The sequence below is a fragment of the Spermophilus citellus genome (genome assembly GCF_964194105.1).
Source record: "Spermophilus citellus genome assembly, chromosome: 17".
NCBI lineage: Eukaryota > Metazoa > Chordata > Mammalia > Rodentia > Sciuridae > Spermophilus > Spermophilus citellus.
The window spans coordinates 9174552-9192084 of NC_138199.1; the positions used below are offsets into that span (position 1 = coordinate 9174552).

General features: G+C 37.2%; 1 protein-coding gene across 7 annotated transcripts in view; it reads right to left on the bottom strand.

Annotated features, from left to right (window-relative positions):
• The window catches only part of ARHGAP44 (Rho GTPase activating protein 44), a 169898-nt gene that overhangs the window by 35671 nt on the left and 116694 nt on the right, over window positions 1–17533 (bottom strand). For all 7 annotated transcript variants that reach the window (XM_081270539.1, XM_081270538.1, XM_081270537.1 and 4 more), the window contains exons 8-10: window positions 4787–4855; window positions 2640–2721; window positions 2128–2255 (exon numbers count right to left, since the gene is read on the bottom strand). In XM_081270539.1, the coding sequence (XP_081126665.1) occupies window positions 2128–2255; window positions 2640–2721; window positions 4787–4855 (279 nt within the window). The remainder of the gene's footprint in view (window positions 1–2127; window positions 2256–2639; window positions 2722–4786; window positions 4856–17533) is intronic.

Below are 17533 nucleotides of genomic sequence, written 5' to 3' on the forward strand. Positions count from 1 at the left end.
CTGGGTTCAATCCTCAGCACATAAAAATAAATTAAAAAAAAATAAAGGTATTATGTCCATCTATAACTAAAAAAATAAAAAATAATAATAAAGAGAGCTAGTGAGTAGTTTTATGGGTATTAGAGGGAATTTTTCATGGAAATGTTAGAGTGCCAACATAGGAGTGGAGCTCTCCCACTGGGGTGGATGTGAAACACTAGGAGATGAGGAGTAAATGACAGGAAAGAACAGGGAATGGGGAGAGCCCTGTGGTTGGAGGCAGGAAGGGACAGCCAGCCCGGCAGCCAGGAGCCCTTCAAGGATGGCTGCACTAGCAACATCAGGCACTTGCGTGGCCAGAGGCTGGGACTGAGGCCCTAGATCTGACAACCTGGAGCTCCCTGAGGGTCCCCAAGGGCAGCTGCAGTGTAAGGGTGGAGACAGAAGCCACACCAAGGAAGTGCAGTGAGTAAATGGTGGCGATTATGCACAAACAGCAAATGCCGAGAGTTATTCATAGAAATTGTAAAGCAGAAAGAAACCAAGGGATTAGGAAAGGAGTCCGAGGTTGTAGCAAGATTGAAAGAAGATTTATTTTTTTTCTAAGTTACGGGACACCTAAGCATATTTGTTATTAAAGGGAAAGAGCTAATGTAAAGTAGGGAAAAAGTGAAAGAAAAAGAGAGAGGGAGCGAGAAAAAGGAAGAGGGGAGGGAAAGGAGAAGTAGGAGGAAAGAGAAGGAGAGAGAGATTAATTGAGTGCAAGATTTGTCCAGAGGCAGAATGGCCCAGAAAGGGCAGAGACAGGAAAGTTGAGGAAAGACTAGAGATGTCAGAGTCCATTCTTTGAGAACCAATTGACACCGACTAGATACGTAATGATGTTAGTACACTACTGTTATTTTTTGCTATAATACTACTGTTGCAACTATATTTTAGAATATTCCTTATCTTTAAGAAATACATTCTAAAGCACTTTGTGGAAATGACACAACATCTGAAATTAGCTTCAAAATATCCAAAGCAGGTATTAGGAGGCAGAAAATGGAGGTAGAGATTAAACCAGATTGACCCGAAGCTGGGGGATAGGGATCATTTTCTTATCTTTGTGTGTATACATATTTCCATCATTTAAAAAAATAAAATAGAGGGGCTAAAAAGCCCAGTTCACCACCTTCGTGAAACTATTTCTCAGATATCAAAGAGAATTCTTCTTTCTTAATTGATGACAAATGCGAAGGCACATAAATGGGGTGAAAATGAAACATTTATTCCCACTCCTTTTTGAATATCTAGCATCTCAAATAGGCCTGGCACATGGAAACAGCCAACACTGAGATGAACGTTCATTGGCTTCCTCTTCTTCCACTTAGAAACCTTAGTTTTTCCCATGTGACCCAGTGCTTACTTGAGTTGCAGCCTGTTTTTGATGAACCGTGCTTATTGGATAGATGCTATGCTGTTTATAACCCTCCTATCTCATTTTACACTTTGTTTAGTAATAAATGCATGAGTGGTCTAAATAGACATGGACTAGGTGATCAGATCAAAGGAATATCGGATAAAGGTGTTAAAAGAACCTACTGGAGCAAAGAAAGATGGCTCTTATCTCCCAGGAAACAATTCACACAGCAATAAAAACTACAGCCACCAGCAATTTCTCATAGATCTTTTTTTTTTATAGGCAGTTCTTTAAAAATACTTTCTAATGCTGCTATCAATCAAATTTTGAGGATGTCTATAAAAGAGCTGTGATCCAAAACCTTAAGAGCTCTATTTTGGGAATTAGGAAATTTTTTATACAACAGGAGGAGGAGAGAGAATGAGTTGGCGTAGTAACAGCAGCAATAGAATGCCAAAGTCATCAAATCACATTAAGTCTGAAGAAACAACAAGTCAAATCTGCACATCCAGTCCTCAGGGCCAGATGTAGCAAGCTGCCCACAATCCTCCACTCTCAATATAAAATGAAGAAAAATCAGGACCAGTTTGTGTCTGCAGGAGAGGGGGCCGAACCACATCCCCTGCCTTTGTGTTTGAATTGGAGGGGGCCAGCAGGGAGACGATACAGGAGAGAAGACCCCAGAGATGCTGCCTCTTGGAAGAGGTGACCTGCTCATAGCTGGGTCTGGCTATGCTCCACCCTACCTCCTCCTGCATCCCACACTCCAGCAGCATGGTCACACACGCCTCGATGGGGAAGGCAATCTCTCGGCCGCTGATGGTGAGATGTTCCTCCAGTGGCTTCCCAAAGGAGGGTTTCTCAACCCAGGCCTCTGAGGAGGAGAAGCAAGAAAGAGGTCAGTCAGCAGTTTGAGAAGGTCACTCACATTATCTTTCTTTTCTCTTGTCATTCAGATTCTCCTAAGACTACCAAAAAAAAAAAAAAATGGCAGCCCAGTTGGGGATTGGGGATGAGGGAGAGGGTAGGTGGGCAGCCGGCTGTATCCATCAGTGCTGGGGTTAATGTGACACACCCCTGATTCATCCTGGGTGGGGTTCGTTTTTGGATGCGCTTGACTTGACTACGACTGGATCAATACCATCTTACAAAGTTCTAGGGGCTCATCTAAACAGTGACCAAAATGCAAGGAGATGGTCTTATCTGGGAAGGTAAGCAGGCTCCCAAGATTCCCCTCCCAGGGAAGGCATCTGCTTACCTTGTTGTGCTTTTATTTGAGGCAATACAGCCTGCAACAGTGTCAGTGACTTCCTGTGGTATTCAGCTTGCACTTCTATTAGCTGAGAAAAACACAAGCAGAAGCATTACCCTGTGCTGAACGGCAGGAACACAGGCTCCTCTGTTGCACGTAGCAGGTTCTGCATGAAGGTAGTTACTCATGGGGGAGGGAGATGGAGCCCCCTGTTCCCTCCTCCAACCCATGTAGGATGATAGTCATGCTTCAGCCTGTCACAGTAGACTAAGAATTAAGACTCCTGCCTTTGAGAGGTAGGTGAACTATGAAAAAATAAGGGAGCTTCCCCAGTGCTGGAGCCTGGCTTAGAAAGCTTGGTCTTAGCCACCACCCTACCTTTCCTGCAATCCCATCCTATAAGCAAAAGGTAGCAAAAGAGGTACAAGAAAAGGTAATTATAAATGGGAAATACACTTAGAAATTCATTTGCCTCTACAATATGTACGGGCTAAATCAATCTGTATATACGTCTTCAATTTCTGCCAACTTAGTTTAACTTCGAGCTGATCTGAAAACATAAACTGGACCTGGGATCCTCTTTAGGTACACTGGGAGGTGAACTTGCTCTGACTGTCATGGTGCAGCCCGAAGAACAAATTCCTCATGGTGCTCTACTCTGATCATCCCATTAAATTAAAACACAGCTGACATGTGGATAACGGCAAGGGAAAACCCATGAGCAACAGTTACTTCATTTATTTTCAGAATCTCCTTCTCCTGTCCCCAAGAGTGGGCATGGAGGACAGAGGGGGAGGGAACAGCTCTGAATCCTTGCTGTGGAGAGGAAATACCAATAACACTGATGGAAAACTAATGCAGATTTTTTTTTTAACAAAGTTAACAGAATAAGTAAATAAATAGTACCCAAGGGACAATTAGACAATCTAATAAGGCTTGGAATGCTGATATTTCGTTGGTTTCAGAAAGTCTAAAGTCAAGTCTCACCTTCACAACTGAGACTGACAGAATGCACTTGGAAAAAATACTATTGTAAAATTAACTCTCCAAGTTGGGAATAATAGATATCAGCTCTTTTGCAGAAAGGAAGAAACACATGAATGTCTGGGCCAGTAATAAAAATGTTCGAAGACTGCTAATAGCACATAGCACTTCTACCATACTCCACACAGCACGTCTCCTTTTCAAGAATTCTCCTGTTTTAATTTTTACTCCCCTTCCTTATCATTCCATCACTTCCCTGATCATATAAAAAATAAATATATATAAGTATATGTGTGTATACAGACACACACACATGTATATGTATATATAGACAGAGTGTGTGCTTTCTAGAGTTTTAGTCTCAACACAAGCAGGTGAACAGGACAATCTGTCATTTTGTACTATTTCTCTGAGGACTATTTTGTTGTTGTTGTTGTTGTTGTTTCACTTGTTTTGCATTTACCCTGCTAAACAGCAAGAGTCCTCATTATCTAAACTGGATCATTTAAGTGTAGGTGATTCAGATCCTGTTTCTTCCTCTTTCTCAACTCTAAATCTGCTTCCATTGGTAAGAGGCAGGTAAACAGGTCACATATCAATCACTATTCACCTATTTGCCACTACGGCAAAAACCTATATCAAAACCAGTGCTCACTTGGGATGAGGTGGTTATTTTCCTATTCTCCTCAAGACCCTTACTGTCCCAGACCAAGTTTTCTCAACATTGGTCCTACTAATATATTGGGGGAGTGGGCAAATCTCGGTGGTAGGGAGCTGCCCTACATATTGTGAGAAACTTAGCAGCATCCCTGGTCTATCATCTACAAGATGACAATATCCCTCCCTAGCTGTGATGATCAGAAATGCTTCCAAGCACTGCCAGATGTCAACTAGGAAAGGTGGCAAGATTGCTTTCAGCTATCATTCAGTGTAATTGATGACTGAACTGCAACAAATCCAGGGAGAGGCCTGGGTTTTATTCTTACGTTTTTGAAGAAACCCCTATAAGGAGTAAGGAAGGCAGAATATTCATGATAGAACAGTTTCACTCTTTTCCATGATGTGCTAACTAAGGGAGAAGCCTTGAGTTCCACGCCCACATTCCCTTTCTATCCACGCCATGAATCTTACTAACACTTTCATGCAATCTCACCTTTCTGGACCCTTACCGTTTGAAAGTAGTTTGCATAGTCGATTTCTTTGGCCACAAAACTGTACATGTCAGCGGAGAGTTGGTCCTGCATAAGGTAAAATATAAAATAATAAAGTAACTAATGTCTAAGTCTGTACACCACAGGGGAAAGGAGCCTTAAACAGTTTCATCTCATTTTTAAATAATATTTGATATGTTACAAACTTTTTTTCATAGGGACTTCCATGTTTTCCCACCACGGCTCTACAGAATGAGTGAGTTTGAAAAGTACACCGATGCCAATAGGTCCCCCTAGGGTTTTTAACACATGGGCCATGTCTGCAGTTAAAGTCAAAGCTGGTGTGGGAGCATGAAGTGCAAATGACAACCATACACCTCTGCAGCTTGTGCCACCATCCTGAAGCAAACTTCCTTCTCCTGCCCCAGCTCTCTTTCACTCTCAATTCTGATTTACGTGATCATCATGATAAGGAAAGAGATGAAGGAAGATGCAGCAATTTAGAGAAAGCTTAGAGAAGACAGGTGCACAGGGAAAGCATTGCTGACTCAACACCTGGCAAAACCTGGACTCATTCCACATTGCACACGAATCTCCCAGCGTCCGCATCCCTTCATTATTCAGGTCTGCATGGGCTTGGATGGCAATGGCCTAATGCAGTATTGGAATGTGGAATGCTTCATCCTTTGAGGAGAACCATTCTAGGTTCCAGAAAAACAGGCATAACATTGCGTCATCAATGTTTATTTTGAGCAGGATGAAATCCTGTCACTCACAGTATTTCTGAGCGTGACCCTCCTCTGAACTTGTTTGTGCAACTCATATGACCTCTTAGGTGCTTGCCTGTTTGGCAGTCTTAGGTTGGCAATACTTAGAGGAGGTGGGTAACTGACAAGAGCTTACATGTTCAGGTTGAGCCAAACACAATGGTAGCCCAAGAAAACCACCTGGATGCTGAATAAATGAAAGCAGTGACAACATGCTTTTGGACAGACCCCGTGCCATGAAACCTCAAGCAATCTGTACCAAACCACAATCCTTAGCTTCTCCAATTAAGCTGATTCTCAGCAAAAACACCGGGATGTATAGGAGCAACCTGTTTCATTTCTAGAATCCAGGACAGGCAAGCAACTCCTGGGAACATCACTCAATAGTTCTTGTATACTAGTCAATGGAACCAAGACACAGAACTGAAAGAGGAAATCCGTTCTCTGGGGATCTCTAAGCACTGATGAGACCAAGCTATGCATGAATGACTTGCACAGAATGAACAAAGAGAAAAAAATGAACGGACACTCATGGAGAACTTTCTAGGTGTGAAGCACAAACTTTCACCTAACCCTCTTAGGTAAGAATTAATTTTCTAATTTCAGGTCAGTAGGTTCCAAGTATTCAAGAATCTTATCTATTGACCACTGTCTAAAAATGCTTAGCCTAGTAGAAACTTCAAAACTATTTTCTAAATGAGGAAATTAAGGCTCAGAGTTGGCAAATTTCCAAAATACAATAAGCGCAAGACCACGTCAAACCTCTTCCCCCAGAGGACCCTTATTTGAAGGTCTCTGCAGACTGCCAAGTCTCTCCAAGGTTCCAGAGAGAGGATCTCATCTGGAATCCACTTCGTCTAACATCCCTGCAGAGCCCCATTCAGGAGACATACATCACCGGTCTTCCCGTTGGGAGGGAGATATTTTGACCCAGAAAAACAGCGATAAAAATGGATCAGCAGGCAGAGAAAAAGAAAAGAAGCCCCCAAAGACCTGGTGCTGCATCAAATACACTTGCAATTCCTCACCATCTGGGCCTCTCCCAGGACAATCTTAAAAAAATAAAATCAGTACTTTACTATGTTTTTAAAGTCACAATGCGGATTCCAAACAGGCCACAATACAAATAAGAAACAAGAATGGAAACTACAAATCTGCTAATTTTTTTTTTATAAAGAACAAAACCCCTTTCATCAATAATGACTAGAGTTTAAAGTATTGTTAAAAATCATTATTTTCTGATTTTGCAACAAATCTACACTCAGAATTTCTAATAGGAAACAAAGACCCAAGTTCACTGTACTGTAAAGAATAACTCAGGAGCTGGGGTTATGGATCAGTTCATGGGCAATCTGAGCAGGCAGCAATCAATTGCCAATGTGGACATGAAGATGCTCATTTTGTTCCATTCTATCCAGGCATATCTTTTTTCTGATTGTTTGGTTTACCCCTCAAAAAAAAAAAAAAAAGGAACCAAACTGCTTTTTTTACCCCTAGAAAAACACAGTTCGTAATGGTGACATATTTTACTATATGAATGTGTTTCTCTTGTTGGAAATTACGGGGATTTTTTGGTACTAGGAATTGAACTCAGGAACTCTCAAGCGCTGAGCCACATCCAGCCTTATTTTTGTATTTTATTTAGAGACAGGGTCTCACTGAGTTGCTAAGTACCTCGCAATTGCTGAGGTTGGCTTTGAACTCGTGATCCTCTGCCTCAGCCTCCCAAGCCTCTGGCATCTGGCTGGAAATTGTGTTTTTATTTTTTCACCATTATGAACTGTATTTTTCTGGGAGGTAAAATGATCAAAAAAGCAGCTGGGTTCCATTTTTTGTAAACCAAGCAATCATAAAAAAGATATGCCTGGATAAAATGGAGCAAATGAGCATCTTCATGTCCATGCTGATGACTACTGCCTGATCAGTTTATTTTTTTGCTATTATAACAACTGGACAGATGTCTGTTCAGAAAGATTTTACACTCATCTCCTAATTAGTCCTCTATGACAAATTCTGCAGTTAAAATTTATTCTATAATTCTTGACAGTTAATTTAAACATATTAGAAAAATAATAATGTAATTGAAATACATTAAAAAGATAATCATGGATTGGAACCTCAGAGCTGTTGTTATGCACTTCTAAATACCCATTAGAAAGGTCACTGTACTATAAAGAATAACTCAGGAGCTGGGGTTATGGATCAGTGGTGGAGTGCTCGTCCTCCATGCATGAGGTACTGAGTTTGATCCTCAGCACCACATAAAAAAATAAAATAAAGATATTGTGTGTTCATTTAAAATTTTAAAAACTAAACATTAAAAAATAACTCAGAAGTATTTTGTTTTCCACAGTAACCTTTTCATTCTAAGAAATCACTATCAAATATACATATGAAATCAAAATAATAAATGGTATTTTTGATCAAGAAGTTAGTTTCCTTCTAGATTATGTTTTTCAACTTCTTTTATTATCCATAGTTAATTGCTCATCAATGCCAGGTGCTAATTTTCCTATGAGATTACTCATGTAATCCTTATTTATAAAGTCTGTAAGAATTCTTTTATTTATGAGACCGTTGACTTATCAATATGCAAAGACTTCCCCCAATTTTCCATTTGCCTTTTAGGGAATTATCACTTTGGGAGAGTCACTGTACTTTATTCAAGTTTTATCTTATAGTGGCATCTATTAAAATTTTCTCTTTATAATTCATTCCTTTGGTAATATACTTAGGGCTTTACATATATATTATTTAGCTTTTGATTATATAAAGTTTTATATATATATATATATATATATATATATATATATATATATATATATATATATATATATATACAGTAATTAACTAATTGCTGCAGACTCAATGTGGACAAGTCTGAAAGTTAAGTAAGTCCTCCAAAGGGACCCAGGCATGAGAAGGCCCCACTTTTACCTCCAGGAGTTCTACCAGGTTCTCACAGTGAGTTTCAGAGAAAAGGAAAAAAAAAAAATTAAAAACTAACCAGGGAAAAAAATCCACCAAGGGAAAGAAAAGTTACCTTTTTGAAATATGCCAGACCATTGTATTTTTTTCAACAAGGTCTGCCTGCAAGAGAAATTATTTTACCAAAGTTTAAACTACTGAATTTTTTTTATTGTTGTTTTGTTTTCCAATACCTAACCACCTGGAGAGAAGGGAAAAACTCAGTTTCAGCTTCTTCTGGCCATTCTGTCCCTCCTAAGAGGAAAATAAACTGCAAAGCCCTGGTGAAATTCACAACCCAGGTGCACACACTCAGCAAAAGATTGAGCCTCATCACAGGATGTAGACACATTCCCTTCTCCTATACCTTACCACCATATCACTAAAAGTCTGTTTACTACAGTTCCTTTTACATAGTACATCTTCTCTACCATTCAACAAAAAATTATGAAGCATGCTAAAAAAGAAAAAAAAAATCCAAAGAGGGTTAGGTCATCTGGTAAATTTCATATTACTTAAGGAAATTATACATCAACAAGATATAACAATCCTAAATATGTATGCCCCAAACAATGGAGCATCTACATACATCAAACAAATCCTTTTCAATTTCAAGAATCAAACAGACCACAACACAATTATACTGGGTGATGTTAACACACCTCTCTCACCAAACAAAAACTAAATAATAAAAACTCCTCCAAACAAAAACTAAATAATAAAACTATAGAACTAAATAATACAATCAATAATTTAGACTTTATATAGAGAGTTAAGTATTTCATCCATCAATGGTTGAATATACTTTCTTCTCAGCAGCAAATGGATCCTTCTCTAAAACAGACCATATCTCAGGCCACAAAGCAAATACAAGAAAACAGAGATGATACCCTGCATTTTACCATATCATAATAGATGGAAATTAGAAATCAATGATAAAATAAAAAATAGAAGCTATTCTAACACCTGGAGACTGAATATTGAATGACCAATGGATAGCAAAAGAAGTAATGGATGAAATAAAAAATATACTTTGGAGGTAAATGAGAATAGCAATACAACAGATCAAAATCTCTGGGACATAAAGGCAGTTCTAAGAGGAAAGTTCATTGCATTGAGCTCATTCATGAAAAGAACAGAAAATTGCCAAATAAATAACCTAACATTACATCTCAATACCCTAGGGGGAAAAAAAAAAGAACAAATCAACACCAAAAGCAGTAGAAGTAAAAAAAATACATTAAAATCAGAGATGAAATCAATGAAATTGAAACAAAAGAAACAATTCAAAAAACTGACAAAACAAAATGTTGGTTCTTTAAAAACATAAAATTGATAAACCCTTAGCCATGTTAATAAAGAGAAAGAGAAAACTCAAATTACTAAAGTTCATGAAGAAAAAAAGGAAACATCAACATGGACACTACTGAAATATTAAAGATAATCAGAAACTATTTTGAAAATTTATACTCCCATAAAATAGAAAATCTTGAAGACATTGAAAAATTTCTAGAGACATATGACCTACCCAAATTGAATGAGGAGGACACAGTAAATTTAAACAGATCAATTGCAAGCAATGAAATTGAAGACACCATCAAAAGCCTACCAACCAAGAAAAGCCCAGGACCACATGGATTCTCAGCCAAGTTCTACCAGACCTTCAAAGAAGAACTAACACCAATCCTCCTCCAATTGTTCCATGAAATAGAAAAGGAGGGAACACTTCTAGAGTTATTCTACGAAGCTCGTATCACCCTGATATCAAAACCAGACAAAAACACATCAAGGAAAGAAAACTTCAGACCAATATCCCTGAAAACATAGATGCAAAAATTCTTAATAAAATACTAGCAAATCATAGACAAAAACATATTAAAAAGATAGTGCACCATGATCAAGTGGGGCTCATCCCAGGGATGCAGGGTTGGTTCAACATATGGAAATCAATAAACATAATTCATCACATCAATAGATTTTAAAGACAAGAATCACATAATTATCTCAATAGATGCAGAAAAAGCATTTAACAAAATGGAGTATCAATTTCTGCTCAAAAAAACTAGAAAAACTAGGGACAGTAGGAAAATACCTCAACATTAAAGAAGCTATATGCTAAAACCAAGGTCAACATCATTCTACATGGAAAAAAACTGAAAGCATTCCCTCTAAAAACTGTAACACGACAGGAATGCCCTCTTTCGCCACTTCTATTCAACATAGTCCTTGGAACTCTATCCAGAGCAATTAGACAAGAGAAGAAAATTAAAGGGATATGAATAAGAAAAGTGGAGCTCAAACCACCCCTATCTGTTGAGAACATGATTCTATATTTAAAAGACCCCCCCCCCCGCAAAAAAAACAACACCAGAAAGCTTCTAGAACTCATAAGTGAATTAAGCTAAATAGCAAGATATACAATTAACACCCATAAATCAATTGTGTTCATATACAACAACAATGAAATGAATTAGCTGAAAGAAAAATTAGAAAAACTATCCCATTCACAATAGCCTCAACAAATAAAAAAATAAAATACTTGGGAATCAATCTAACAAAAAAGGTGAAAACCCTCTACAATGTAAATTATAGAACACTAAAGACAGAAATTGAAGAAGACTTTAGAAAATGTAAAGATCACCCATGTTCTTGGATAGGCAGAATTAATATTGTGAAAATGTCCGCACTCCAAAAGTTCTATACAGATTTAATGCAATTCCTATTAAAATTCCAATGACATTCTTCATAGAAATAGGAAAAGCAATCATGAAATAAATTTGGAAAAAATAAAGAGACCCAGAACAGCCAAAACAAACCTAAGCCAGAAAAGTGAAGCAGGAGCCCTCATAATATCAGACCTTAAATTATACTACAAGCTATAGAAACAAAAGCAGCATGAATTGGCACCAAAACAGACATGAAGACCAATGGTACACAATAGAAGGCACAGAGACAAACCCACATGAATACAGTTATCTCATACTATACAAAGACACCATAATCACACATTGGAGAAAAGACAGCTTCTCCAATAAATGATGCTAGAAAACTGGAAATCCATATATAATAAAATTAAATTAAACCCTATCTTTCACCCTGCACAAAACTCAACTCAAAGTGGATCAAGGACCTAGGAATTAGACCAGAGAACCTGAACCTACCAGAAGAAAAGATAGCCCTAACTCTCCATCATATTGCCTTAGGAACCAACATCTTCAAGAAGACCCCTAAAGCACAAGAAGTAAAATCAATAATCAATAAATAAGATGATATCAAACTAAAATGCTTCTTCACAGTAAAGGAAATAATCAAGAACGCGAAAAGACAGCCTACAGAGTGGGAGAAAATCTTTGCCACCTGCATCTCAGAGCAATAATCTCCATGATATACAAAGAACTCAAAAAACTCAACACCAAAAACAACAACAAAAAAACAAATAATCCAATCAATAAGTGGGCAAAGGAACTGAACAGGCATTTCACAGAAGAAATAGGAATGGTCTACACATACATGAAAAAATGTTAACATCTCTAGCAACTAGAGAAATACAAACTAAAACTACACTGAGATTCCATCTCACTTTAGTCAGAATGGCAATTATCAAGAACACCAAGTAACAATAAATGTTGGTGAGGATATGGGTAAAAGGTACACTCATACATTGCTATTTGGACTGCAAATTGGCATAACCACTATGGAAAGCAGTGTGGAGATTCCTCAGCAAAAGTTGGAAAGGACCCACCATTTAACCTACTTATCCCACTCCTCGGTGTATATACCAAAAGAACTTAAAATCAGTGTACTACAGTGACACAGACACATTAATGTTTACAGCAGCTCTATTCAAAATAGCTAAGCTATGGAACCAAACTAAGTGCTCTTCAACAGATAAATGGATAAAGAAACTGGGGTGTATATATATACACAATGGACTATTACTCAGCTATAAAGAAGAATGAAATTATGGCATGTGTCAGTAAATTAATGGAACTGGAGAATATCATACTAAGTGAAATAAGCCAGTCCCCCCAAAAAACAAAGGCTGAATGTTCTCTGTCATATGTAGATGCTAACACACAATAATGGGGGCAGGGGGAAGAATAGAAGTTCATTGGATTAGACAAGGGAGAATGGAGGAAAGGGAGAGGGGTGGGAATAGGAAAGACAGTAGAATGAATCAGACATAATTTTCTTATGATCATATATGAATATATGACCAGTGTAATTTCACATCATGTTCAACCACAGGAATGAGATCCTAATTATAATAAGTTATATATTCCATGTATGTATGGTATGTCAAAACACACTCTACTGTCATGTAAATCTAAAATGAACAACTAAAACAATTAAAAAATAGAAGTAAAATACACACACACACACTAAATTAACCAAAAAATTCCTTATTTCTACTGCATAAAGGGAACCTATAAAAATCATACACCATCTACTGTTTATCAATTGCCATCTTCTATATCACAAAATACCAAAAATGTTTATGAAACTGATTAAAACAGATGGCATCACACTATACAAATAAATGAGAAGTACAACAGTATACTACTCCATAAAAGAGTAATTTTATAAATAGATAAAGGGAAGATAAGTGGGAAAAATAAAATCATTGTGATTAAGATTAACTTATCATTGATAATCCGAATTATTTTTATCACATTAATCATTAATATTCAATCAATTATGGATAATATCTGCATTCTTGCCTGAATGTTTAATGCTAAATAAACTGCTTCATTTAAAATAATGTTAATCGGGCGAGGTGGCTTATGCCTGTGATCCCAGTAGCTTGTGAGGCTGAGGCAGGAGGATCTCGAGTTCAAAGCCAGTCTCAGCAACAGCTAGGCACTAAGCAACTCAGTGAGACCTGTCTCTAAATAAAATACAAAATAGGGCTGGGGATGTGGCTCAGTGGTTGAGTACTCCTTAGTTCAATCCCCAGTACAAAAACAACAACAACAACAAAAAACAAAAACAAAAATAAAAACAAAACCCAAAATACATTAAACATAACTTTTTTAGAAAGAAGAAAATGATATGGAAGAACAGTGCAGAAGGAAGAGTTGAAGGTAAAAATAAAGACTTTTTTTCCTTATTCTTAATTGGCATAACAGCTAAAATTTTACAAGAAATACTAGTAGCAATAATGTATTCAGATTTAGGAATACTTTGTTCCTAAAAGTTACTCCCCACTAATTATGAAACAGTATTGTGATTTAAAAATGGACTGGAATTAGTTGTAAGGGAATATTGTAAATCCAGAGAAACAACAATTTTTTTTTAAAAAGTGTAGAATGGATATGTTTAAAAAACATATCAAGAAAAAACAAAGTCAGACAAAATGTTCAATTAAAATCACAAAAGAAAAATTGTCGAAGACAAACAAGAGCAAGCGCAGGGGCAACAAATAGAAAATAAGTACCAAACATAGTGGATATTAATCCAATTGTCTTAATATGCCAATGAAAAGACAGATTGTCAAAGCAGGATCATAAAACAAGACTCAACTATATGTTGTCTACAAGAAACCCACTTTAATATATAGTACATATGGATTAAAAGTAAAGGACTGGATTAGTGTTACCAACACTAATCAAAATAAAGTGGGAGCTACATTAATATTTTGGATAGGGAAGACTTCAGAGGAAGGCAAATTATCAGAAAAGATGGGCATTACATTACAGGGAGGTCACTAATCCAGAAAGACACAATAATCCTTTATGTATATGCAGAGCACCAAAATAAGAGGCAATAACTGATAGAACTATAGAAAGAAAAAGACAAGTCCACTTCACAATGAAGACTTTAAAGTCTCTGCGAGGAACGGACCAATCCAGCAGGTAGACAAGGTAGACAATCAGTAGGAACACAGGTGACTTCAAAAGCACCATCAATGAACTTGACATCATTGACATCGACAGGCCAGGTCATCCAACAATGGCAGAATACACACTCTTAAACTCATCTGCAACGTCTATCAAGATAGACCACATTCTGGGCCGTCAAACATATCTTAACAAAGTTAAAAGAATAAAAAGCATACGAAGTCTGCTCTCAACACAATGGAATTAAAACTAGAAATCAGTCAGAAGGAAGACTGGGATGTTTTCAAATAGTTCTAAATAACAACCCCATTAAAAACGGGGGTTTATTCTACCACTCCTGGTGCTGACAGTATGCTTGACACTCACCATGGCTCATGAAAAGCCCAAGGAAAAAGTCAAGACCAGGAGCACTGATCATCTTAATGGAAAGGTGACAGGGAAGGATGGTTCTGTGATGATAAGGTTTAAAATTCAGAGGCAGAGGCTGGGGATGTAGCTCAGTGGTGGAGCACCTGCCTAGAGGTACAGGGATAATTCCTCTGTACTGGAGCCCTGAGTTTGAGCCTCAGTACTAGGGGAGGAAGGGTGCCTAATGAAAGTCTTGAGAATGACTGGGTTTGTTAGTAAGACATCATCACATTGCAATTGGACGGACAACCAACCTATGAAACAGATGCCTGTGTAGTTGAAAATGGAGGACCAAGATTCAGTTGATATGTTCCAGTGCTGACAGGAGGTGTCTATTGAAAAGGGAATCTGATACTTTCCTTCAGAAAGCTACTCTTACAAATCAAGAATACTATCTCAATTAGATAACTGCAATTTGTTCTACCACATCCTATTCCATATGAATTCCTCTGTTCATTCATCTTCTCCTCTATTATATAAATGTGGGTGTTGTATATGCATAGCCATATTTCATTATTTAAATTAAATGCCAACAGTGTTTTGATTAACAGTAAATGGAGATGGGATGAGGAAAAGTACTGGTCCTATTTAAAAAAAAACCTACTTTCTCCATTAAAGTCATACTCAGTTCTTATATTTATATTCCAGTAAATTCTGTGGCCCCCACTATTTTAACAAAACAACATAAAAATCCTTGCATATATTTTATATTTTCAGTGACAGAATATTGACGCTTTCCACTTATCATTACAAAACCAAGGACAACTATGTAACTATTTTGCATTCCGTTATTACAGGTAGGGCAATCTGTCATTAAATTCAGATAAATGATTGGAAAAAAATACATAGATTTTTCTTCCTTCCCAATCAGGGGTCTTGCTTAAATGAATTCATTTCTTTAAAAGGTTTTAAAACTTATGAATTAAAAATGGGGCAAAATATCTTAATAAACACTTCATCGAAGAATATATGAAGATGGCAAGTAAGCACATGAAATTTCTTATATCATTAAGAAATTGCAAATTAAAAAAAAAAAAAAAAAAGAACACTACCATGTACCTACTAGAAGGGCTGAAATCCCAAACACTGAAAATGCCAAATGTCAGAACAGACGTGGAGCAACAGGAATGCTCATTCATTGCTGGTAGGAATGCAAAGTAGTAGAGCCACTTTGGAAGACAGTTGGCAGTTTATTACAAATCTAAACATATTACCACTGTGGGATTCAGCAGTGGTACTCCTCGGTATTTACCCAATTGAACTGAAAACATGTCCACACAAAACCTTGTGCATTTGTGTGTACAGGATCTTTGTTCATAATTGCCAAAACTTGGCAGCTACAAAATTGCCCTTCAATAGATGAATGGATTTAAAAAACTGGCACATCCAGAAAATGGAGCATATTATTCCGTGTGACAAAGAAATGAGCTTTTAAACTGTGAAAAGATTTGGAGGAAACTTAAAATGCATATTACTAAGTGAGAGAAGCCAATCGGAAGATGGTACACAAGGCCTGATTCCAACTACATGACATTCTGGAAATGACAAAATTCTCTTTAGAGTCTACGTAATTTTTCTATGGAATTTGAAGTGCTCTGAAAACAAAACATATTAAAATTATACTGCTGACAAAATTTCACAAGTACAGATAAAGGCAAAACCACTGATTTATCGGATCCACATATTTGAAAGAGACCTTTGATGCAAGCTTATTTTTATCTTTCTGTTGTGCTCGATTTGTTCTGTTTTTCAGAAGCTACCGTTATCTACACATTACCTGTACATTTGGCATCTACATTTTCCCCATTATTTTTATTCCTCATTGGCTCTTTCTTTAAGATTTAGAAGAAATTCCCAAGTTTTCCTGTATACCAGCATTTCATCTTTCTGCAATGGCCAATCTCTTTTTGACTAAGAGCAATTTCATGCCTGCATTATTTTTCTATATTTTAAAAAATAATTCCCAGTCTCATTCAGTTCCCTTTCCATCTTACTTGGTGATTTTACTTCTCATTTTCATCTAGTGGTGCCTAATATCCATCTTCTCTTGAATTTTATTTGGAGCACAAAGATGTGCTGTCTGAAATTTATTATGACCATCAGTAAATATTTTTCCAAAGTGTTTGAATTCTTGGGTGCAGCTGACCCTTGATATCCATAGGTTCTACATCCACAGAATCAACCAACCGTGGATCAAAAATATTGTAAAAAAAATTACAGCTGAACTGAACATATAGTTTTTTTTCCCTCTCATCACCATCCCATAAACAATACAGCATAACAACTATGCACACAGTCTTTGCATTAAATTAGGTTTCATAATCTGGACACTATTTGAAGTACTCAGGAGGAGGAATATAGGTCATATAATACTACAAGTTTTTATATGAGGGATTTTAACATCCACAAATGTTGGTGTTAGCAGGACACTAGAACCAATCTGCCAAAGTTGCTGAGGGATGACTACATTTTTATTATCTTTTCTAAGACAGAAGAATCATTCATTCAGAACTTTTTTTTTAAACACCTTAAAATAGTGAGCACCATTTTCCTGACCCTTATTCCTACACAGAATGTTCTCAGAACCTAAATCCTGTCTGATGTAAATTTTGGGACCCTGTAGACTATGGGGCCCGGTGGGGAGAGGCTGATGCCTTAGAGGATACCAGCAGTCAGGATTAGTAGCTCATGATACAGAGATTCTTCTCTTCCAGGAGAACCTCTCCCAGGAGATCTAAGGAAGCTACATGGTGGCAGAGTTTCCACTAAGGTGGAATTTCCTG